The sequence below is a fragment of the Lissotriton vulgaris genome, chromosome 10 (genome assembly GCF_964263255.1).
Source record: "Lissotriton vulgaris chromosome 10, aLisVul1.2, whole genome shotgun sequence".
Lineage (NCBI taxonomy): Eukaryota > Metazoa > Chordata > Amphibia > Caudata > Salamandridae > Lissotriton > Lissotriton vulgaris.
Window position 1 is genome coordinate 2,899,315 of NC_141698.1, and position 26,143 is coordinate 2,925,457.

Consider the following 26,143-nt stretch of genomic DNA (forward strand, 5'->3'; position numbering starts at 1 on the left):
AAGAGGACCATCTCTCGATGGATTATCATGTGCATCCAGGCGTGTTACTCCTTGGCTAAGAAGGAACCCCCTGTTGGGCTGCGGGCTCATTCCACTCGAGCCACGGCCACTACAACTGCCTTGGGCCGAGGTGTGCCCTTGCAGGACATTTGCCAGGCAGCTACGTGGGCCTCGTTGCACACGTTTGCTAGGCACTACTAGCTGGACAGTCAAGTCCAGAGGGACGGCTACTTTGGCCTCTCCGTTCTCCAGGACTTTCTGGTGTAATTATTGGTTCGCAGACCCCCCACCACGGGGATGGTATTGCTGGGGTATCTATTCTAAGGTAAGGAATCTATCACTAACGTGTCTCTTTCAGATGCACAAGTTACTACTTGTGTAACGATATATCTGTAAGAGACATTAGTTAGTGATAGATTCCTTACCGACCCACCCATCCTCCCCGTTCTGCGAACCGATATCTAGGGTTAAGGTCATCCCCTTTCAGGGCCCTAGTTTCTTGGCACCAGTGTCTGTTTTTGTCATGGCTCTGCGCTTCTGGCGCGGAAAAGCTGTGGCTAAGAACTGACGTCAGCACGCGGAGGCGGCGTCTAAGTACTCCGACGTCATCACGGCGCCTACGACGGACGCGGAGCCGCAGACGACGCCTACCGACGCGCAAGGGTACTGCTACGCAAAACTTTCCGGATCCAGTCTGACGCCTGGGGATATTCTAAGGTAAGGAATCTATCACTAACTAATGTCTCTTACAGATATATCGTTACACAAGTAGTAACTTGTGCGTTTGGTACCAAACTTCTCAGCACATTAAACCCTCACTGATGCCAGTGTGGGATTTAATGTAAAATGCACCAGGGGGCATCTTAGAGATGCCCCCTGAAAACCTAACCTACAATCCTCGTCTGGGCTGAGTGGCTGCAGAGGCTGCCACACAGCAGACATGTTGCTGGACACCTGGATAGGAGAGCCCCCTCTCTCCTGGGCCTGCAACAATGCACATCCTGGGCGAGGTGCTAGGTCTCCTCCCCCAGGATGGGCAGGGGGAAGCTTCAAAGGCATGCCGCCACTGTGAGCTTCACCAGACCATTTGCTGTACCCAGCAACCAGCGCCCACCAGTCCTGGCCCCCACTCTAGTGGGAAGACTGGCGTGAAAAACTACGTCAGGAAGGGGGGTGTGCGCTAACCTGTGCCAACCCCGCCCCTGAGGTGGGGGTGACTAGGTGAAGCACTACCCCGGGCTCCGGCCATCTTGAAGATTGGGAGCCCTGCCCAATCACAGATAGGCTCCTGCCCCCCTCCCACAGGAGCGGAGCAGGCTAGGGGGTGTACCCACCCCAGGACAGGGACCTATTGGTCCCTGTCCTTGCCCTACCTGTAACACACATATATTCAGTATTTAAGGGCTCCCTGAACTTTCCTTCCTCAAATCCCGATAAGAAAAGAAGAAAGAAGATCCGCCGTGCAGCTGCTAACAGGACAACAACAACAACTGACTTGGCCCCAGCCCTACTGACCTGTCGATCCTGGAATCTGTTCCTGCCTAATCCCGGCGACTCCTGCGGACAGCAACCTTGGGACACCAAGAGGACCTGCCTGCCTTGACCCTCTTAAAGCCTGGGACTCCCATCAGCAGAGGCTCTGCTGCAACAACCCCCCTGGTGCCAGCCAGGAAGCTCCAGATCAGCCCACTCTGCACCCGCCGCGGCCGTGCCCAACCGAACCAAGACCACTAGGATGTCCCATCGGTGACTGGGACCCAAAGTCCAGTGCCCGAAGACTCTCCTCGATGAACCAGACGACGCCTGCAGACTCAGAACCAGGGGCCACCCAACCACGACCAGCTGAGGGTAAGCTTTTCCGAAACCCAAAGACACCCCTGCACCCGGCACCCTACAGCCCCCTGTGCCTCCCTTTGGGGTACCTACCTGTGCTCCAAGATCCCAACTTACCTCTCTAAGTGCTTCCCAACTTAACTCTCGAAGTGCTGTTCGCACCTGGAGAGTCTCCGTCCCCGAGCCTGCATCCTTTGTTCCCCTTCGACCTTTCCCATTGGATAACATTGAGCGCCCGACTACTCAAAAGCACCCTGCACCCAGCCGCCCGAGTGCCGCTGGCTGTGCCACCTTTGTCCTATCCTACATACCCCCCCCCCCTTGCCCTGCGCAAGTGACCAGGAGCCCAGCTCCCACAGCCGCGTGGCCTGCTAGCCAGCCGCCACCAACCGAAGGCCCCCCTTCCCTCATTGGATAACATTGGGCCTAACTACATCTGCACCCGGCCGCCCCTGCGCCGCGGAGGGTGAACCAACTGTACCTACCTGACCCTGGGGGACCCCTGAGTCTATGCCCAGAACACTGACTTCACCAGCCAAGTACTCACCTGGAAACCGGTAACTCCCTTACCTGCCATTGGATAACATTGACTGGTTTGACTCAAAATCTTTTAAGTGTGAAGTTTTGGAAACTGAAAATTTTCATATAAAGTCACCCGAATTCCGAAGTACTCCCCTGTGACCAGGGGAGAAGCCAGTACTGTACCTTGTAGCCCAGTACGGAATCGCAAAAGTGATCCTTAGAGTTTTAGTAATCCTGTATTTTCTCCATAGGAATCCATTGTCTGCTTTTCTATGAAATTTCTTCTGTCTACTTTTGAAAACTTGAAATATTCTTTAAAAATCATACGAAATACTGAAACGCGATTACTTACCTGTTTTAAGTTGAGACCCCAGGGCTGGACCTAGGAGCCCAGTACTGGATTACAAAAGTAATGAAATCATACTTTACCTGCAACCTGAATTTTCTCCCATTGGATAACATTGCCAGATTTCCATTGAAAAGTTTCTAAGTGTGAACTTTTAGAACTGTTTTATATTCCTGAAAATTCACTACAGTAACTAAAACGTTTTTTCTAAATTGGTTTCAGCTTAGACCCCAGGACTGAATCTAGGATCTAGTCCTGGAACTACCAAAGTAATCTACATATCTAGAACAGTATATTTTTATGCCTGTTGGTTCTAAAAAAAAAACAATATCTTTTGATATAAAAATAATTGGCCTGGAGTTCAGTCCTTGAGTGTGTGAAACCTTTTGCTGACTGAGTGTGAACAACAAATGCTTTACACTGTCCTCTGGTACTGCCTTACTGCTCGACCAAGCTACCACTTTGCAGAGTAAGGTTACACCTGGCTTTAACCTCTGTTATACCTCTGGGGTTTGTGGACTCTATACACACTGTACCTTATTCTGGTCCAGTATATATAGAGCCACTTTCTCACAGTAGTGTTTTTGTAGTGTTTTTTAGGGTTTAAGGCCGTGCAGTGGTGTTTTTGTAGTGAAGGGGGTTGTGCCGAGGGTAGTGTTTTAGGGTTTAGGGTAGTGCAGTGGTTTGTGTAGGGGATTGTGCTGGGGGTTGGTTTAGGGTAGTGTAGGGAGTCGTGCTGGTGGTAGTGTTTTAGGGTTTAGGGTAGTGCAGTGATTTTTGGGTAGTGGAGGGGATAGTGGTTTAGGGTACGCCCAACCAGCCACAATATCCGTGGACAAAGGGGATCCTGACTTTTTTGAACGCTCCTCCAATTGAATAATTTGGGTGAAGGGCCCTACCATGTCCAAGACCTATCAATTCCTTTCGTGGGATCCCTCATATACTTGGAGAAAAAGGTACATAGTTTCTTATCAATTTCAGGCCTGTGCGCCACCTTCCCCTTCAGTGAGGACCTGGAGCATTCTCCCCTCATCCTATTCTTGACCTCCCTTTCAAGCGGTTGATGGATTCCACTAAACCCCCCCCCCCCCCCCCCCCATCACACATACTCAGGGGCCCACTCCGCCTCTGGATGCCAAGGACGCCCGAGTCCTTATCCTCATCGGAGGAGAAATCGTCCTCTGATACACCCTCTCACTCGAAGGGAAACCTGCCGTCTGGATCTACAATAGTGGTGACAGTCGCAATTTTCTCTCGGCCTCTCTTCCTCCCGGCAGGGTGCATGTTTTAGCATTTACGCACTCTTGAGGAAGGTCTCTGTAATTTATCAAATCCTTCCAAGTGCCCCACATTATGCTTAACGGCCCTTTTATTCCCCATCTGTGAGCTACTGGGACCCGCCTCCACCAGATCTGGGCCACTGAACACCCCAGGGATGCTTTTCACCAGCTGATCCCTAAGAGGAGCCAGCGACCTAGAAATGGCCATAGAGAGGGCTTGGTCCACTGCTGGAGGGAGAAGTTGGGGGGGGGGGGCCATTCCTCCTCCACTTCCTGGTAGGAGGAGTAAACCAGCATTTGCAATGCAATAGGTCTCGCAGTTACACAAGTTTGAGCTATTGACATTGTAAACGACAATGCCTTTTATTTATGTTTTTGAAACAAAATTATAAGGCATTATTATTTACAATGCCAATAGCTTAAACTCGCGTGGCAAAAGAAATGCAATAATTTGCTAGAGTTTAAGCTATTGGTATTGTAAATGATACTGCCTTTTATTTATGCTTTAAAACAAACATTTAAATAAAACGCGTTCTCATTTACAATGCCAATAGCTGAAACTCTCACAAATGCGAGACCTATTGCATTGCAAAGGACCCACTTGTCCCCAGTTATAAGTATTTACATTTGGCAAAAATAGTAACAGCAGATTTCAGTTAAGGCCCAGTGGTGAAATAAGCTGGTGATGCTTTCACACCTTACCCGATTCACAGGCTCCCTTCTGCGTCTAGAGGATGGCGGGCAGCCCTTGTTGCAGTGCCTTGCGGGTCTCCACCTTCATTTGCCACACCTCTTGGCACTGTGTGCTCTATCTGCGAGCCAATAGCCGTGGGCAGCCTCTTGGCGCTGCGCGAGGTAGGGCAGCCTCTTGGCGCTGCGCGAGGTAGGGCAGCCTCTTGGCGCTGCGCGAGGTAGGGCAGCCTCTTGGCGCTGCGCGAGGTAGGGCAGCCTCTTGGCGCTGCGCGAGGTAGGGCAGCCTCTTGGCGCTGCGCGAGGTAGGGCAGCCTCACTGCACGCCACCCTCAGGCCAGTGCAGGCACTGAGATGTACACCTGACTAGTAGTGACGTCCGAATCTTCTTATATAGTGCCTACTACCTCTTTACACTCGTTTCAAAACACTATGCAGAAACAGCATGTAGGAGAGTAGGGTCTGCAATCCTATGATCACCCAGATTTTTTTGCTTTTGTTTCACTGGTTTACGACTTTCTCTGGCTGTGGGCCTGCCAATCAGACCCACAGCCTGGCTGTTCTCTTTCTAAATTACAACATGTACCCTAGGTGCATCTACCAATTGGTACTGGGCCACCCTATCAGACCCTGTAACTCAGGGCATGGGTGTACCCAGGGCTGCCAGGGGCTGCATCATGTATTATGCCACCCCTGGCTGGCCTCCTAAATTTGACACAACTGGCTGCATGACAGCTGGGGCAAAGTCGTGTAATCACCCTTTGCTGTAGGTGTAGTATACCTATACCTAACCCTAAAATGGACACACAGATTCCTATCAGTCACTCCTATGGCAGGCCTTAACAATCCTGAAGGCAGAGTGCTTGGAATCGTGTGAGATGGTGCTCTGGCATGAGCTGAGCCTGTCTGTAGCTTGCGGAACCAAGTCCTAATAGCAGTTCCATGATATCGCATACCATATACTCTTAAGTGCATTATAATCCTCGCGGTTAAATGCTATCTTTGGTATTGCTTTATCAAAACATGTCGAGTAAGGTGTCATACGAATTGGAAAACTAACCCCTCGCCAATTCTGGCGACGGGGTTAGCATTCCACCCTTCTAGAGGGACACGACATGTATGTAACTGTGAACCCCGGTTAAAGTTAACTGAAGCCTCAGCTCCACAAAATGGATGCTGCCACCACAGACACGAGTCTGACCCCCTGCAGCTGGGAGTCCTTCCAGCGAGGGGAGCCTGGACAAAGGGTTTCCTGTCAGGGGCGGTGCTAGCACCATCCCAGACATGGTTTTGTGTATCCTGGGTAGGCAGGGCTTTTCAGGAAGGTGACTGCTGAGTGGCACCCCGGTGCTCACTACGCATAGGCCGGTCAGAACCAGTTCCAGGGGCACACCAGCCCCTGGCCTGGGGAAGTCCGGCATGGCAGAGGGGTGTAACCACACCCCTCCTAGTCCCACCCATAGGCAGGACCTAGTCACCGGGTCAGCCCCCTTTTTTAGTATAAAGATCGGAGCGGGCCCCCTGTTCAAATTAGATCATCTTTGGAATCAAGACACGACTTTCTTCGAAAGGACATCAAGATTTCTTCTTCAAGATTCTCCCTTGTGGCTAAGGAGTAGTCACCCTGCATCAAGCGGGCACCATCCTAAGAACACTGCGGTCTGCTGCAAGTCCTTCTTCACGAATCCGACGACCCAGCTCGACGAGACCCGGCTTCCCTGGCACCTCTGACCTCTACTCACCTCTACAGCAAAGCTGAGAACTGTGAGTGCGACGGGACCTCGAGGGACCGACGATCGCCAAGACTGCACGACTTCTTTGCAACAAGCCCACCGAGTCTTCCACTGGTGAGTGCTTTGGGGTCCGAGAAGCCCCAACCCTGAGCAGCTCCAGCACCGAAGATCAGCCCTCCAGCATCTCCACGATCTGCGTGGGGCCCTTCTGCTTTTGCGTGCTCACCGCGCTGTGTGGCTACTAGCTGGCTGGCTTGTGGCCTTCTACACGACGCCCGACGACATCACTGCTGCTGGTCTGGTTGCTCCAGACTGGCCCTTGCTTCCTTCTTCAAGAGAGGCACCCCGGACCCTCCTGGTCCACTCCAGACGCCATTTTGAGTCCACCGCGTGGGCTTGAATTTGCCAAGGCTTTGTTGCCCAATCCTGGGTCCAGCGACGCCGACAGCTTCAATCTTCGTGGGACAGCTCGCTCCTCCATCCTGGTCGCCGACAACGCCTCCTGGTCCGTGAGATCTGCGAGCACAGCGTCACCCACTCACCTAGTCGAGGTGGCTACCATCCGGTGCCCTCCTGGTGCCCACTGACTACTGGCTAGTAGTCACGAACTTGGTCCCCTCTGCTTTCAGGTGTCATCTTCCATCGATCCAGGCTTGGATCCACCGAACTTTCTTCACTGGTCGCCTTCCAGCAACTTCTTTCTTCCAGGCTCCTGGTCCGGCAACGAGGATTCCCGACGTCTTTTGAGTCCTATGCAGCTGCAGCCCCTGGGCTAGGTAACTTCGGCATTTCGGTGCCCCAGCATAGCCTCACTATCCAAGGGTCAGAATCCACTTTCGTTTTCCTCCCACCAGGTCGGGTTCGCCCGAGAACACTAACTTTGTCTTTACTAGCTACCATAGACTTTGTCCCGCATCACGCGTGAGAGTGCACACTCTGCACCCGAGTCCCCTGGGTCTCCTAGAAGTAATCTGAAGATTCTATAGTCAAGATCTAGCGATTCCAAAGGCTATTAGTACTGTACTTACCTGCTAGTAATTTCGCATTCCACTTTCAGAGTATATGGTTTTCCGTGCCCCTCGGGCATTTGTATATACTGTGCTAACTTAAGTATTTTCGTAAGTTTTGTTTTGTGCTTAGTACCCTGTCCTCATAAAGAGTACAGGGCTGTTGTGAATCTTAATAAATAACTTGTTTATTTTCATAACACTTGTGTGGTGTCCTTTCACTTGGTGTTCAAGGGGTATATGTGTGGTATAACAGCTGGCTTAACACGCCCTCTCGAGTCTTTAGCCTTAGACTGCTCGTATCCACGCTACTAGGATAGCTGGTCTATAAGGTTGACTTACAACCAATCACCATAAGGGTTGCTGGACTGATACATAGTGTTCACTAGAATAGTGAGCACTGCATACCAGGCCACCTTCTCACACAGCACTAGAGAAGCAGCACTCAAATAAGTAACAACTATACAATTAATACGGGCAAACTTGGCCATGTGCAAAGACATAGGAGACACGAAAATGGCAGTTATCCGGTAACAATTTGCTCATGGATGAAAAGTCTATCCAAACGATTCAATAAAAAGGGAGAAGCTTAGCTATTTGCAAATTTATTAACACAGCGTTGACAGCAGTTAGGCTCAACGTTATTTGTCACTAAATCATTATCAGTATGTAGGCAACAACCAGCAAAGAAAGGGTGAAACATGACAAAAACAGACATGGGGAATCCTGTGGCCTAACTGCTAGAGCGGTCGACCTCGACGCAGGGGACCTGGGCTTGAGTATCGACAGGGATGCTCTATATCCTGGGATTCTGGGCAAATCACTTATTCTCCCTGTGCAAACAAAACAATCAAAATGAATGTGTCTGTCTGTAAAGCAAGTGGTGCTCTTGTAAAGCTCTCCGAAACCTTCAGGTCAAATTGCCGCTATTGAAAACAACATTCACACCTTTAAGCATAATTTAGCAAAGTTTCTGTATTAGGGCAGCAAGCTGACCTTTCACACCAGTAATGGAAGAGACAAATTAAAAGTGAAAAAATAAAATGTATGACTGTGCAAAAAAAGTTGGAAAAAATGCAAGTTTACATGTCAGAGTAAAAACAGCCGTACTGAGGAAGCATTGCTTAATTAAAGAGCTTCCTGACTAATATGGTTTGACTTAAAACAATACAGAATTTTGAATGGTGTTGAATTACGCGCAGCACTCAATTTCCTGAGGATAAGGGTAAGTAAAGAAAATTATGCATTGTTATATCGTGGAACAATAAGGATGCCAAGGAGATTTATTTACCTACAAACGAGAGCTGACTGAATATGCTGGCTAAAAACAAACCCAGTGTCGCTAAAAATGGAGGAAAAATCTCAAACATGTATTTGTTTCAAGAAAAACGTGACTTCACAATTGAATGGCCATCACTACATTTACGGCCAACAAACGATCCGTTTGTCTAGACACATGTGGAAAATCTGGAAGGATCCACTAGCCCGGAACAGATACATTCCCATCTTGTAGGGAGCCCCGGACGTCGCCTATCACACAGACACCATCTCGGACGTCACCGCTCGGAGAGGTCCGCGAACACTCCACCACAGACACCCCTCACGGGTGAGACCGCTCCCATGCGAATTCAGTCACAAAGGCGCCCACCTCACTCAAATCCCACCTCCCTGCCACAAACATTCTGAGGTTCTGAATACAACACCCATATGCCCGTCTCAGACACACAAGCCTCATATATTCCTCCGAACTCTCTGAACGTTTTGCAAACAGTAAAAAGATAAACAAGGTGGGTGCTACTAGCGACCTGTAGCTCGACCTAAAAAAACATTATATAGCGCAGACTTTACCTGTGCTCCGACGCTGTGCTCGTCAACAGGGTGACTCAAAACGAAACCAACAGCGAACTGGGAGAGGCCTCTCCTGAACCCCATCGGCTAAGTAAACATGCAGTAAGTCGGGTTTTAAAATGAAATAAACTGCGTCTGTTCACTACAGAACACATGCTGTTCTCTTATTTTATTGCTGTGAAGAAGTTAGTCAGCTGTTACCGTGGTCTAGCTATATTGAAAGTTCCACTGCATTGTATACAAAGGCCAGTCCGATTGATCTTTCCCTGAAGTGAGCAAAGTCTATCTCTAATCGGGGGTTTTCTTGCCAGTGTTTACATGCGTTGCATGTAAGACGAGCTGTCTCAGTGGAGCCGACAGCGGGGGGAGAGGGAGGGAAAGTGAAAGACGCACGATGTGCGCGCTGGTTAACACCAGCCTCCCGGACAAGAGATGTGCACGCGTACGGAGTGCACAGCTCCTGTCCGCGCGTGCCACCTCCTGTCTACCTTCAGCACCAAAGTGGCAACAAGAAAAGCATTGGCGGCCGCAAAAAAAAACAAGGAGCAGAATGTAATACATCCGGGTACCGGAGGCAGGGAGGCGGCTGGAGCGTTTCCGGGTCAGCAGAGGCGGCTGCTACAGGCAAGGGGTGCGCTGGGGACGCGGCATCCGCTTCGACTCGGTTTCGGCGCATGGCTGTTGGGTGCCGTTTCAATTATGCTACCCAGGCCAGGCGATGCGGCGGAGATGCGGGGAGTCACGACAAAAGAGCCAGGTGAGTGGGGGGTGGCTATGTGCGTGTGTGTGCGTGTGTGTGTGTGTGTGTGTATATGTATATGTATATGTGTGTGTATATATATATATATATATATATATATATATACACGCAGTGTGCGCATGCGTGAGTGAGGCTGTGAATCTGAGGCATGGGATCTGCACGGCTCCGTGTGCGCCATCGAGGGCAAATCTGAGACCGCAGAGGCTCGTGCCTGTACGCTGTCTCGCATTCCCCCGAACACGCCGACAAAAGGTCCTTCGCTACGCTCGACCTAAAAATGGTCTTCTGGATAAGACATGATAGCAGAGGGTGTGAGCACAGAACAAATGCCCTTAAAATCCTTCAAAATTGGAATGATAGAATGCACACCTTCCCTTTTTAATTCAAAAATTATTTAACTCAGTGGAAAATTACTCATTGTGATATCGTGCGAACATATTGCGGTCTGCCCCAACAATCGCAATTTCTGAAAAGATTGTCCAAAAGGTTGCGGCAATACGCACCCATATGTCGCACTGTGGATTAAGGAATGTATCCTAACCATCAACTTCTTCATTATTCCTTATAATTGTAGTGCTCATTATTTCACGGTAAACAAATCTGTAATCCAATATTTTATCAAAAGTTCATCCATATTTACAACATCACTGAGGTAGCAGCCAAATCCCAGCTTGATTCATTTAAAATTTTCACATATCTCCTGCATGCCTTCCAGGCCTTCGACAGCGACTCGTTGAAAAGAATCATTGGAAACTCGTTTAGCTCAAAAGATGTTTATTTTCTTTACACCCAATGCATCCTTAAGGCAGCCCCTTCGCCGGTGCTCCAACAGCTGGGCTTTCCCTGAAGCTGTTCTAAGAATAGACTGAGGGGCAAAACCAATTGCCACCACCAGGTGGCGCTGGCCACTAACGTGGCCGTGTGGGGAAATCACAGCGTAGTGGTGTCAAAATTAGGCGTGGGTTTCCATCACAGCACATAAACTGGAGGGGCAGCAGGAACTGAGAACACTAGAGCTTGACTTGCACACAGCAGAGACCCAACACGTTGAGTACCCTACCCCAGATACATCCCACAATTTGCACCTCAAACAACGACCGCATATAGAGCATCTAACTGAACTGACTAGAAAACAGCTAGAGACCACACAACCTGAAGTATATGATCTAGGAGATAAAGCAGGGAAGTTACTGGCGTGGTTAGATAGAAGGGAAAAAAGTGATAGAAGGATTGGAAGGCTTTGCATGGAGGAGAGGCAGGTCACAACTGACCCACACAAGATAGTATACAGATTGGCGCCACACTTTCAGTCAGTTTATGCGTCGGACTCCGAGATGTCTTTGGAGGAGGCACAGACATATGTACGAGACCTCAATATATCCAAACTGACTCCGGAAGAGGCGCAGGAATTCGAGGTAGATCTCAGTGGACTAATTACAGGCGGCCATGGGGGCGCTGCAGTCGGGCAAGGCAGTAGGACCAAATGGCATACCTGTCGAAGTCTAATATTGGACCTCAGATTCTTAAATCAATACATACTGTCAGAGCACTTCCATATGATCACACTACAGAAAGTGCTCCCATTACTACAGCAAGGAGACTTCCTACCAACATTGGACCTCAAGGATGCGTATTTTCACATACCCATCCATCCAGCTCACAGAAAATATCTCCGGTTCACAATAGAAGGTCAACACTACCAATTCAAGGTCTTGCCCATCAGGAACCACAGCTCTAAGAGTGTTTACAAAATGCTTAGCAACAGTAGCGGCACATCTCAGGAGACAACACATTCATGTGTTCCCATATCTGGACGATTGGCTAATACAAGCAAAATCGTACCAACAATGTGCAGAAAACACGTCCCAAACACTCCAGCTGCTACAGTCTAGGCTTCTCCATAAACTACCCAAAATCGCATCTGCAACCGTCCCACATACAATATCTGGGAGCCACTATCGATACCTCATTGGCAAGGGTATACCCAAATTCAGCGAGGATAGCCAGCATGCAGATCCTCATTCGCAAATTTCAGCCACAACACTCTCTGCCAGCTCGAGTCTCCATGCAGCTCATAGGCATGATGGCCTCCTGCATATTCATTGTCCCCCATGCCAGACTTCAAATGCGTCCATTGCAGGAATGCCTAGCAAGGCAATGTAACCAGGCTCAAGGACAACTAAAAGACCTAGTGTTGGTGGACAGTCGCGCTCACAACTCTGCAGAAGTGGAACCCATAAAACCTTTCCAAGGGGCGACTGTTCCAAGAGCCGGTTCCACAACTAGTACTAACAGCGGACGCATCACTGATAGGCTGGGGAGCCAACCTCCTTCACTACACAGTACAAGGGCACTGGACAACCAAGCAAAAAAAACTGCATATCAACCAACTAGAGTTGTTAGCGATATTCCTAGCCCTGAAAGCATTCCAGAAATACTTGTACAGCAAGACTGTGTTGATCCAGACGGACAGCATGACCGCAATGTACTATATCCAGAAACAGGGAGGAACACTCTCCACAGCTGTCCCACTTGGCACAGAGCATATGGAAGTGGGCAATTCCAAAAGAAATCTTTCTCCTAGCAGAACACCTTCCAGGGAAAGACAATCAGATAACAGACCTGCTCAGCAGGCACAGCTCAAACTACACGGATGAGAGATTCACCCCCAAGTTCTCCAACCATTCTTCAGGCAGTGGGGGCACCCAGAGATAGACCCGTTTGCCACAAAAGAAAAGTCAAAATGCCAATACTTTGCTGCCAGGTTCCCACATCCATTGTCACAGGGCAATACGATATGGATGAACTGGTCAGGCAGATTTGCGTACGCTTTTCCCCCAGCACCGCTGATTCCGCTGATGGCACACAAACTGCAACAACAATCACTCGTGCTAATCCTAGTTGCTCCTACATGAGCGAGACAACCATGGTACACAACGTTCCTGGAGCTTTCAGTAGTTCTCATTAAAGGCTGTGCCTCGCACCCCATCTTCTAACTCGGAACCATGGAGAAATCAGGCACCCAGATCCCAATCAGATGAACCTAGCGATCTGCCTCCTGAAGTCTTAGAGTTCGGATACCTTAACTTGCCTCCAGACTGCATGAACATTATCAAAAAGGCAAGACGGCCAACTACTAGAGCATGCTATGCAGCTAAATGGAAAAGATTTGTTATTTACTGCTACTATAACCAGATCAACCCATTAGATGCTTCCATACAAAACATTATATGTTACCTGCTGCATCTTCAAAGATGCAACCTAGCATACTCTTCAATAAGGCTACACCTAGCTGCTATAGCAGCGTACCTTCAAAACAGGAAACACCTTTCACTGTTTAGAGTACCAGTAATCAAGGTTTTTATGGCGGGTCTTAAAAGGGTGATCCCTCCAAGACACCCTCTTTCCCCAGTCTGGAATTTAAATATAGTACTTACTAGACTTATGGGACCTCCTTTCGAACCTCTACACTCATGCGAACTGCAATTCTTAACATGGAAGGTGGCTTTCTTGATTGCTATTACCTCACTCAGGCGAATTAGCAAATTATAAGCACTAACAATTCAAGAACCTTTCATGCAAGTAAATGCTAACAGGGCCAAAAGTCATATCAAATTTCCATATTAATCAATCAATAGAACTGTCAGTGTACTTTCAAAATCCAGTCAGTAGCTAAAAGAGCCCTACACACACTGGATGTAAAGAGAGCTCTGCTTTATTATGTGGACAGAACAAAATCATTTAGAAAAACAAAGCAATTTGTTGCTTTTTCACCACAGCACAAGGGTAATCTAATATCAGTCAGGAATAGCCAGATGGATAGTTAAATGCATTCAAATATGCTATCAAAAAGCCAAACGCACTTTAACTGTCCCCCTAAGAGCACACTCTACAAGAAAGATGGGGGCATCCATGGCTTTCCTAGGGAATATTCCTCTTGAAGACATATGTAGGGCAGCCACATGGACTACCATACACACTTTCACAAAACACTGTTGTGTAGACGTGCAATCAAAGCCGCAAGCTGCTGTAGGCCAGGCTGTCCTTAAAACTCTTTTTCAAACTGCTGCAGCTGGTACAGGTGACCACCGCTCGTGGAGATACTGCTATACAGTGTAAGCACAGATATGATTTCAGCAGCCCACATGCCTCGAACGGAATATGCTACTTACCAGTATGCATCTGTTCTTGGCATGTAGGGCTGCTGACATTCATATCGCCCGCCCTCCTCCCCGGTGCCTGTAGCAGCTGCAGCATTATCTTTTGCATGGCCATCTCTTACTTTACTATCTCCATCTCTGCCACAATGGCGAAAAACAATCTGAGAATGGAGAGGATGCCCATGCGCACTGTAGTCAGGGGAGGAGTCACCTATCTCGTGATACTTCGAAGACTCTTCCAAGACAACAATGTGCAATCATCCAGACCCAACACTAGACGGCGATCTATGCACAGATATGAATGTCAGCAGCCCTACATGCCAAGAACAGATGCATACTGTAAGTAGCATACTCCTTAACATTGATTTATTTTACATAAAACAGACAAAAAGGTTCATATATAAGGAACAGAAAAAATCAAAGCATGACGATGCGCGTTTCGGTGTTGTCACCCCCCTGTCTGTGGTATCCCCTTCAGGACGTGAAGGTACATTAGTATCAAGAGTCCATGGGGCCTGTTGAAATGGTAGAAAATATCAAATACAGCTTAATTGTTTATATAGGCCAACTAATTATTTTTTACAGTTACTAATGTTAATATAACCACTTAATTGCATTCCTACAAATAAATAGGTAGGGCAGCCTGTTAGATTTTTGATTGCCAGTTTGAACCTTGCCTGGTGTTGAACCCAAAACCTGGAGACTGAACTTGTAAGTCATGTACTTAAACTGCAAAACTGCAGTCTTGTTTTCATCTGATGCGTTAACTGTTGCACTGTCCACTTTTTAAAGTGTAATGTATTTTTCCTGCAAAATTTACTTTTTGCAAATATCTTGGTCTTAAAATAAAGCTTGAAAGAAGCTTTTTTAAAAAAAAAAAAATGGTGTAAATCTCCTTTTTGAGTCGTCTTTCATTGGTCAGTGTGTGCATAACAAATGTATTGCACTCCTCCGTGTTAGTGTGGTGGAGCAGCTTTAGGCCTATCGCAAATAGAGCACTTTGGGTTTTCATTGAGACCTGCACATTTCTGGGGGAATTTCTGGAATCCTTGCACGACAGAACAACCTTGTGGTATCCTATAAGGAGCCAGGTTCCTTCACTTACTCTTAGGCTTGGGCAAATGTTATGTTTGATTTCTTTTTATGTTGTTGATTGCACTCACCCAAGATTCTTTTTTCAGATCGTAACTGAGGAAGGTGGATATGAAACAATCTGCAAAGACCGCCGATGGGCGCGGATTGCGCAGCGCCTTTCCTATCCCCCCGGGAAGAACATTGGTTCCCTCCTGCGTGCTCATTATGAACGTATTGTCTATCCATATGAGACCTACAAGTCGGGGGCCAATCTTGTGGTAAGAATGAGCGTTCTCCTAGTTTCCTCATGTCTTGGTTGTTACATTTCTGCACAGTGAGATTCCCAATTTGAGTTATCTTCATGTGGAATCTGCTGTAATGGCTTCTCGTCCATCTCTTGTGTGAGTACCATCTTTTTACATGTAGCCTGCTGCGCAAACTCACCTAGATGTGACTCCTTCCATACTGCCTATATACTAAACTGTGTATCTCCTTTAAATGTATGCACTGCCGTACTGTTCTGTACCTACATCTTTGTTTTTTGCCACTCTGGAGTACTACTTGGGGTGGTTCCCACTCTTAAGTGTGCTCTGCCAAGCTACCAGTCTCCTGTGGCCTGTGCAGGGATTTTCTCTGTAAGCGGCTTCTGCTAGGCAGGAACACTTGGGGCGTAATTGCAAGAAAATGGCACAGCATGGTGCTGCGTCATTTTCTTGTAAATACGTACAGAAATGCACCTTATTTACAAAAATACAGCACTTTCCTTTACTCGCTCCTGTGCCAGCGAAAAAGCAACCAGCCTAGCGCCAGCACACTTGCACCATAGTGAAAGGGTACCTGCGTTACAGGGATGATTGTTGTACTGGAAGGGACACCTTCGGCACAAAAACAATAAATGGCGGTTCGAGGCCTATGGGCTGCAGATGGTACATTTATGAATAGATCGCCATCTGGTGTTGGGCTCGGAGGATTGCACTTGTTTTTCTCTTGGAGAAGTCTTTTGTCGTCACAAGACCAATGACTTCTCTTTTGGGTGCTAGTGCGCATGGGTATCGGCTCCATCCTTAGATTGTTTTTTTCCGCCATCGGGTTCGGATGAGGATTGAACCGCTCCCGATTGACTTCGAGAAAAAAGTGATATTTCGGCGCGTATTCCCTTTACAATTCGACGGTATTGTTATAGAGCGCGAGTTCATTTCCATTTCGACGCGCTTTGACGTCCACAACAAAATGTTCGAGGCATGTGGGCTGCTGAATTCATATCTGTGCATAGATCGCCGCCTAGTGTTGGGTCCGGATGATTGCACATTGTTGTCCTGGAAGAGTCTTCGAAGTATCACGAGATAGGTGGCTCCTCCCCTGGACTACAGTGTGCATGGGCATCGACTCCATCCCCAGATTGTTTTTTTCCGCCATTGGGTTCGGATGCCATTGGTTCCCTCTTGTCTGAATCGATAAACTTTCCTTGAGACCAAAAGGTCTTTAGTCTTACGTCGGTATTGTCTTGCGTTCGGCTTAACAACTTTACTTCGGCTCCGAGCCGAGCTCTATACTTCCGCGTGCTTTCGGTGCGGAAGGCCTTGTCGACGCTCCAGACTCATCGACCATCCATCATGGACCGAAGTCCATTCAAAAGATGTCCGGTGTGTAACTCTAAGTACCCACACATCGACGTCCACCCGGTGTGCAACAAGTGTCTGTCGCCGGACCACGATGAGGCCAAGTGTATGGCCTGTTCGAGATTCGGGTCCAAGAAGACACTCAAGCTCCGTCGAGCTGCGCGCCTGGAGGCCCAGCAATCTGCACCGACGCCTACGCACCTTTACGATGCTGGGGAGGTCGAGGATGAAGATATCCAGGACGTCTCAGAATCCAACCCCGCGTCGAATGTCGAGGAAGACTACGACGCTGAGGCCGAAGCTTTCGAAAGCGAAGAAGTCGTCGAGGAGGTAGGAGACGACGACTGGGCCCTCGGGGCCATGGAGGATAGCTCGGACGAGGAGCTTCCTCAGACTGACTCTCGGGCTGTGCCAATCTATAAGGCCCAGGCCGAGGGATCGCCTTCGGGCCTTACCCAAGACCTTGATATGAGTTCCTCTGCCCCGCCTGCAGGCCCGGCCACGAACATAGGTACCGAGTCACTCCCGGTGAAAATGAAACCTAAAGTGAAATCTACGGTCTCGACGCCAGATACTGCGCAGGTGCAGATATCGAAAGTGCGCATCGCATTGGTCGGATCAAAGACTTCAGAGGCCTCGGCGCCGAAGAAACCTAAGATGGCCGTCGAGCCGAATGGCCAAGTCAAGATGGCCGAGCCTAAGGCTACCGCGTCGAAGACTAAGGTGAAGGGGTTCGACACGGGCGCATCGGCGCCGAAGACTATCGACGCCGGCAAGAGTCGGGTCGGCCACAAGAAGGCTGTCGACGACCTCAAGAAGTCTCTCGGAGACCCGAAGAAGGGGCCCGATGACCCGAAGGTCCTCTCTGCCCCGCTTCCACACGACAAGGCCAAGGGTGCTGCGCCAAGTGAGTCGACTCCGAAAGTGGCCTTGAAGGACTCGACTCCGAAACAGTCCTCAAAGGACTCCATTGAACCGGCACGTCCATCTGCCGCGTTCACGAAGGTCACGGAGTCCCTGCAGCGCATTAGGGACGGCGCCGCGGCAGTCGAGCCGAAGGACCCTCTGCCTGCCAAGCCTCAGGAAAAACCGGCTAAGGCGTCCACGCCGATCCTCTTTACCTTGCCGCCCAAGACAGCGCCGAAGGCTTTTGCTGCTGGGCCGGCGTGCCCGAGAAGATATCTTCATCGCCGAAGGCATCGTTGGTGGTCCATGGCCCGCGGCCTCGACAACACTCTGAGGAGGAGCGTCAAGAACATTTCATCGACGCCGAAACGGGCAGGCTTTCCCTTTTGAAGAGGAAAATCACCCCAGAACCCCACTTGGAGTCTTACAAAATCCCCCTAAAGAGGAAAATGGACTCTGCTGGTACTCCAGCCTTGGTGGAGCCCATTTCACCACAAGCTCACGAGGTCTCGCCCACTTACTCCGATGTGGACGCTGGTGAGGGCGATGACGAGGATGAATATAGCTATCCGGTCTACACAGACCCGGAGGATGTAACTGAGCCCTGGTCTGCCGGTGGTGACCCTGGGGATCCACATTCGGGACAAGACCCTCAGCTCTTCTCTGCTAAAACTTCACCAACTGAAGACTCTGTTGCTTTCAATGCCCTCATTGAGCGGGCAGCAGCCAATCACAATGTCCAGCTGCATGCTGACCCTGTGGATGTAGATTTCCTCTTTGACACCTTTTCTGTGTCTGAAAAGACTGTGAGAACTGCCAATACTGAAAGGCGTTTTGAAGCACGCTGCTGAGGTCTTCAAAGAACCCACCAGGGCGAGAGTCATCAACCCGAGGATTGACAAAAAGTACAAAGCGGCGCCTACTGATCCAACTTACATTAAAGGACAGTTGCCTCTGGACTCCCTGGTCGTCTCGAATGCCCGGAAGAGGGCCAATTCTCAGACGACGGGTGATGCTCCTCCCCCAGACAAAGAATCCAAGGTCTTTGAGGCTTCAGGGAAGAGGGTAGCAGCGCAGGCAGCCAACATATGGCGCATCTCAAACACACAAGCGCTCCTGGCGCGTTATGACAGGGCGCACTACGATACCCTAGAGACCCTTTTGCAACACCTGCCTGATCAATATAAGGAAGGGGATGAGATGCTAATCCAGGAGGGGAAGCTAATCTCCAACGCTTCCATTAAGTGCGCTCTGGACGCAGCTGACACCGCTGCGTGAGCCATTAACACCAGTGTTATGCTTCGGAGACATGCCTGGCTAAGAATCTCTGGTTTCAAGCCAGACATCCAGACCACCATCTTGAACCAAACGGTCAACCCAGATCACCTGTTAGGCCCGGAGGTTGACACCACCCTAGAAAAAATGAAAAAGGACACTGACACTGCAAAATCCATGGGTGCCTTGCAGTCCCAGCAGTTTCGGGGTGGGTCCTTTCGGCGCTCCAATACCAGAGGCACCTCAAGGGGTCAGCTTTCGCAGTCCGCGCAGTTCTACAAGGCCAACACCCAGACTACTTATGCCACCAAGAGTCGAGGTGGATACCGCGGCAACAGCGCCAAAGGCAGAGGACGTGGCAACAACAGCTCCAGATCCTCTACTGCCAACAAACAGTGACGCATTGTCACTGCCCCCGACCACACAACTCCGGTCGGGGGGAAGACTCTAGCAGTTCCTGCCTGTGTGGAAGTCCATCACCACGGACAGGTGGGTCAGAAAGCTTATCCAATTTGGTTATTGTCTGGAGTTAACATCCACTCCCCCCAACATACCCCCAAGGCACCGTCCTATGTCGGTTGAGCACTTGCACTTATTGCAGCAGGAGGTCAATGTCATGCTGCAAAAAGGGGCAATAGAGCTTGTGCCCATGCAGGAAAGAGGCACAGGAGTTTACTCCCTGTACTTCCCGATTCCAAAGAAGGACGGGTCCCTCAGGCCCATCCTGAATCTCAGGCCCCTCAACTTCTACATCCTGTCGGAGCACTTCCATATGCTAACCCTGCAGCAAGTGCTCCCGCTGCTCCAACAGGGGGACTTTCTCGCAACTTTAGACCTAAAGAATGCGTACTTTCACATTCCACTACATCCTTCACACAGGAAATACCGCAGGTTCACCATCCAAAACCAGCAGTACCAATTCAGGGTTTTGCCTTTCGGGGTCACCACGGCACCCAGGGTGTTCACGAAGTGCCTGGCGACGGTGGCGGCACATCTGAGGAGACAAAACATCCCCTCCTCAAGCGCCTTGAGACCCTATGGGTATGTAGCGCGCTATATAAATCACTTGACTTGACTTGACACGTCTACCCCTATCTGGACGACTGGCTCATCCAAGCGAAGTCAGCCCAGCAGTGTGCCGCCCACGAGTCCCACACCATTCACCTCCTGCACAATCTGGGATTCTCACTGAATTACCCAAAATCCCACCTCCAGCCCACCCACATAGGCAGTATCTGGGTGCGACCATAGACACTCTGGCGGCCACAGCACAGCCGAATTCAGTGAGAGTCAGCAGCATTCAATCGCTGATCCAAAAATTCAGACCTCAACACTCGCTTCCAGCAAGAGTGTTCATGCAGTTGATAGGCAAGATGGCCTCCTGCATCTCCATTGTCCCGCACACGAGACTACATATGCGTCCGCTTCAGGAGTGCTTGGCACGTCAGTGGTCTCAGGCTCACAACCAGTTGAAAGACCTAGTGTTGGTGAGCGGTCGGGCATACAACTCTCTGCATTGGTGGAATCCACGAAACCTTTGCAAGGGCCGACCGTTCCAGGAGCCTGTGCCACAGATTATCCTGACGACGGGCGCTTCTCTCCAGGGATGGGGAGCGCATGTACTCCAATACACTGTGCAGGGACTATGGATGCAACAACAAGGGAAGATGCACATCAATGTACTGGAACTGATGGCGATCTTCATGGCATTAAAAGCATTCAAGGTACATCTGTGCAACAAGGTCGTGTTGATCCGGACGGACAACATGACGGCAATGTACTACATTCAAAAGCAGGGAGGAACACACTCTCCGCAGCTGGCTCAGAGCATGTGGAAGTGGGCCATTCAGAGGAACATCTTACTCATGGCAGAGCACCTCCCGGGCAAGGACAATCAGATGGCGGACCTGCTCAGCAGGCACAGCCACCAAATGCACGAGTGGGAGATGCATCCATCAGTACTCCAACCGTACTTCCAAAGGTAGGGTCATCCAGAGATAGACCTGTTCGCCACAAAGGAGAATGCAAAATGCCAAAGCTTCGCCGGCAGGTTCCCACACGCACAGTCGCAGGGCAATGCGATATGGATGAACTGGTCATGCAAATTTGCGTACGCTTTTCCCCCAGCACCTCTGATACCGCTGGTGGCACGCAAGCTCAGGCAGCACTCAATGACTCTCATCCTGGTTGCTCCAACGTGGGCTCGCCAACCATGGTACACCACGTTTCTAGAAATGTTCGTGGTACCGCATCAGAGGCTATGTCTCACACCCAGCCTTCTGACGCTGAGCCATGGCGACATTCAGCACCCAGACCCGCAACAGCTCAACCTGGCGATCTGGCTCCTGAAGTCCTAGAGTTTGGCTACCTGCACTTACCTGCCGACTGTATGGACATCATTCGGGAGGCAAGGAAGCCAACCACTAGAGCATGCTTGCGGCAAAATGGAAGCGGTTTGTCATTTATTGTGCAGATCACAACATTAACCCGCTGGATGCTTCTATTCAGAACATCATCTGTTACCTGTTCCATTTGTACAAGTGTAATCTGGCCTATGCTTCCATTCGCATTCATCTGTCTGCAATGGCCGCTTATCTCCAAAATAGGCAGCACCTCTCCCTCTTCAGGGTGCCTGCCATTAAGGCTTTTCTGGAAGGGCTCAAACGAGTCATTCCGCCACGGACTCCACCAGCTCCTGAGTGGAACCTCAATGTGGTCCTTACCAGGCTGATGGGTCCTCCCTTTGAACCACTGCATTCCTGCGAGATTCCGTTCTTGACATGGAAAGTGGCTTTCCTCATAGCAATTACATCGCTACGGAGGGTTAGTGAATATCAAGCCCTCACTATCCAAGAGCCATTTATTCAAATTCATTCCAACAGGGTAGTGCTTCGCACTAACCCTAAATTTCTACCCAAGGTTGTGTCTCAGTTTCACATCAACCAAACAATCGAATTACCTGTTTTCTTTCAAAATCCTGAGTCACTGGCGGAGCAGATGCTCCATACCCTTGACGTTAAACGGGCCCTAATGTATTACATCGATAGGACCAAGGATTTTAGGAAGACTAAGTGTAGGAAGGTACCTCCTGACTATGGTTGCCCCCAACTTTTTGCCCTGTGTTTTAGCTGGTTTTTGACCTAGTCGACCTGGGACCCTGCCAATCAGGACCCCAGGCCTACTGCTCTCTCTTTAAAATGGATTCCATGTACCTTAGGTACATTTCCAATTGGTACTGGGCCACCTTATCAGACCCTGTAACTCAGGGCTTAGGTGTACCCAGGGCCTACCAGGGGCTGAAGCATGTATTATGCCACCCCTGGCTGGCCTCCTAAATTTGACACAACTGGCTGCATGACAGCTGGGGCAAAGTCGTGTAATCACCCTTTGCTGAAATATAGTATACCTATATCTAACCCTAAAATGGACACACAGATTCCTATCAGTCACTCCTATGGCAGGCCTTAACAATCCTGAAGGCAGAGTGCTTGGAATCGTGTGAGATGGTGCTCTGGCATGAGCTGAGCCTGTCTGCAGCTTGCGGAACCAAGTCCTAATAGCTGTTCCATGATATCGCATACCATATACTCTTAAGTGCATTATAATCCTCGCGGTTAAATGCTATCTTTGGTATTGCTTTATCAAAACATGTCGAGTAAGGTGTCATACGAATTGGAATACTAACCCCTCGCCAATTCTGGCGACGGGGTTAGCATTCCACCCTTCTAGAGGGACACGACATGTATGTACCTGTGAACCCCGGTTAAAGTTAAACGAAGCCTCAGCTCCACAAAATGGATGCTGCCACCACAGACACGAGTCTGACCCCCTGCAGCTGGGAGTCCTTCCAGCGAGGGGAGCCTGGACAAAGGGTTTCCTGTCAGGGGTGGTGCTAGCACCGTCCCAGACATGGTTTTGTGTATCCTGGGTAGGCAGGGCTTTACAGGAAGGTGATTGCTGAGTGGCACCCCGGTGCTCACTACGCATAGGCCAGTCTGAACCAGTTCCAGGGGCACACCAGCCCCTGGCCTGGGGAAGTCCGGCATGGGAGAGGGGTGTAACCACCCCCCTCCTAGTCCCACCCATAGGCAGGACCTAGTCACCGGGTCAGCCCCCTTTTTTAGTATAAAGATGGGAGCGGGCCCCCTGTTCAAATTAGATCATCTTTGGAATCAAGACACGACTTTCTGCGAAAGGACATCAAGATTTCTTTTTCAAGATTCTCCCTTGTGGCTAAGGAGTAGTCACCCTGCATCCGCAGGCACCATCCTAAGAACACTGCGGTCTGCTGCAAGTCCTTCACGAATCCGACGACCCAGCTCGACGAGACCCGGCTTCCCTGGCACCTCTGACCTCTACTCACCTCTACAGCAAAGCTGAGAACTGTGAGTGCGACGAGACCTCGAGGGACCGACGATCGCCAAGACTGCACAACTTCTTTGCAACAAGCCCACCGTGTGCTCCACTGGTGAGTGCTTTGGGGTCCGGAAAGCCCCAACCCTGAGCAGCTCCAGCACCGAAGATCAGCCCTCCAGCATCTCCACGATCTGCGTGGGGCCCTCCTGCTTTTGCCTGCTCACCGCGCTGTGTGGCTACTAGCCGGCTGGCTTGTGGCCTTCTTCACGACGCCCGACGACATCACTGCTGCTGGTCTGGTTGCTCCAGACTGGCCCTTGCTTCCTTGCAACAGAGAAGCACCCCGGACCCTCCTGGTCCACTCCAGACGCCATTTTGAGTCCACCGCGTGGGCTTGAATTTGCCAAGGCTTTGTTGCCCAATCCTGGGTCCAGCGACGCCGACAGCTTCAATCTTCGTGGGACAGCTCGCTCCTCCATCCTGGTCGCCGACAACGCCTCCTAGTCCGTGAGATCTGCGAGCACAGCGTCACCCACTCACCTAGTCGAGGTGGCTACCATCCGGTGCCCTCCTGGTGCCCACTGACTACTGGCTAGTAGTCACGAACTTGGTCCCCTCTGCTTTCAGGTGTCATCTTCCATCGATCCAGGCTTGGATCCACCGAACTTTCTTCACTGGTCGCCTGCCAGCAACTTCTTTCTTCCAGGCTCCTGGTCCGGCAACGAGGATTCCCGACGTCTTTTGAGTCCTATGCAGCTGCAGCCCCTGGGCTAGGTAACTTTGGCATTTCGGTGCCCCAGCATAGCCTCACTATCCAAGGGTCAGAATCTACTTTCGTTTTCTCCCTACCAGGTCGGGTTCGCCCGAGAACACTAACTTTGTCTTTACTAGCTACCATAGACTTTGTCCCGCATCACCCGTGAGAGTGCACACTCTGCACCCGAGTCCCCTGGGTCTCCTAGAAGTAATCTGAAGATTCTATAGTCAAGATCTACCGATTCCAAAGCCTATTAGTACTGTACTTACCTGCTAGTAATTTCGCATTCCACTTTCAGAGTATATGGTTTTCCGTGCCCCTCGGGCATTTGTATATACTGTGCTAACTTAAGTATTTTCGTAAGTTTTGTTTTGTGCTTAGTACCCTGTCCTCATAAAGAGTACAGGGCTGTTGTGATTCTTAATAAATATCTTGTTTATTTTCATAACACTTGTGTGGTGTCCTTTCACTGGGTATTCAAGGGGTATATGTGTGGTATAACAGCTGGCTTAACACGCCCTCTCGAGTCTTTAGCCTTAGACTGCTTGTATCCACGCTACTAGGATAGCTGGTCTATAAGGTTGACTTACAACCAATCATCCATAAGGGTTGCTGGACTGATACATAGTGTTCACTAGAATAGTGAACACTGCATATCAGGCCACCTTCTCACACTAAGCAACTCTTTGTCGCCTTTGCACCGCACCACAAAGTTAACCTTATTTCCTAGGCTGGTATTGCTAGGTGGATCGTTAAATGTATCCAGATCTGCTATCTAAAAGCAAAACGCACTCTTAACATTCCGCCAAGAGCCCACTCCACCAGGAAGTTAGGGGCCTCTGGCATTCCTTGGAAACATTGCTTTGGAAGACATATGTAGAGCAGCCACATTGTCTACCACACACACATTTACTAAGCATTACTGTGTTGATGTGCACTCCAAACAGCAGGCAGCTGTAGGGCAGGCTGTTCTCAAAACACTTTTTCAAACTGCTGTAGCTGGCACGGGCGGCCGCCGCTAATGGAGGGACTGCTATGTATTCCATGCACAGATATGAATTCAGCAGCCCACATGCCTCGAACCGAATATGCTACTTACCAGTATGCATCTGTTCTTGGCATGTAGGGCTGCTGACATTCATATCGCCCGCCCTCTTCCCCGGCGCCTGTAGCAGCTGCAGTATTCTCATATACTCATAGCATGGTCATCATTCACTGAGTTTCACTCCATCTTGGCCACAAGATATGAATTTAGCGGCCCACATACCTCAAACGGAATATGCTACTTTCCAGTATGCATCTGTTCTTGGCATGTAGGGCCGCTAACATTCATATCGCCCGCCCATCCTCCCCGGTGCCTGTTGCAGCTGTTGTAGTCACAATTATTTGTAAGCATGGTCATCAAGTATTGTATTGGACTCCATCTCTGCCACAATGGCTAAAAACAATCTGGGGGATGGAGTCGATGCCCATGCGCACTGTAGTCCAGGGGAGGAGCCACCTATCTCGTGATACTTCGAAGACTCTTCCAGGACAACAATGTGCAATCATCCGGACCCAACACTAGGCGGCGATCTATGCACAGATATGAATGTCAGCAGCCCTACATGCCAAGAACGGATGCATACTGGTAAGTAGCATATTCGTTACAACTTCTACGTCGACGAGACCGGGAGGCCTATCTTGACGTAGTCCAGCCCGGAGTCCATGGAAGGACTCCATTCAAAAGATGTCCAACGTGTGGTGCTAAGTTCCCACACAAGGTCCTACAAGAGGTGTGCAATCTCGGCTGATCACCTGAACCCAAATCCAGGGACTGTGAAGCCTGCGGAGCATTCTCCTCCAAGTCGACGATTAGAAACCGTCAAGCCCGAAGACACGAGGTGTCGAGAATGCAGTCAGAGGCAATCCCGGAGCTGTTCGAGGCCCAGCACCCCGAAGAAGAAGAAGAAGATGACGAGTCTGGGTCGGAAGAGG

The 26,143-nt window shown here is 49.8% G+C and overlaps 1 protein-coding gene across 4 annotated transcripts in view; it reads left to right on the forward strand.

The window, feature by feature from the left end:
• The window catches only part of KDM5C (lysine demethylase 5C), a 466,536-nt gene that overhangs the window by 90,198 nt on the left and 350,195 nt on the right, over positions 1-26,143 (forward strand). For all 4 annotated transcript variants that reach the window (XM_086940146.1, XM_086940145.1, XM_086940147.1 and 1 more), the window contains exon 4: positions 15,361-15,531. In XM_086940146.1, coding sequence (XP_086796272.1) covers positions 15,361-15,531 — 171 coding nt within the window. The remainder of the gene's footprint in view (positions 1-15,360; positions 15,532-26,143) is intronic.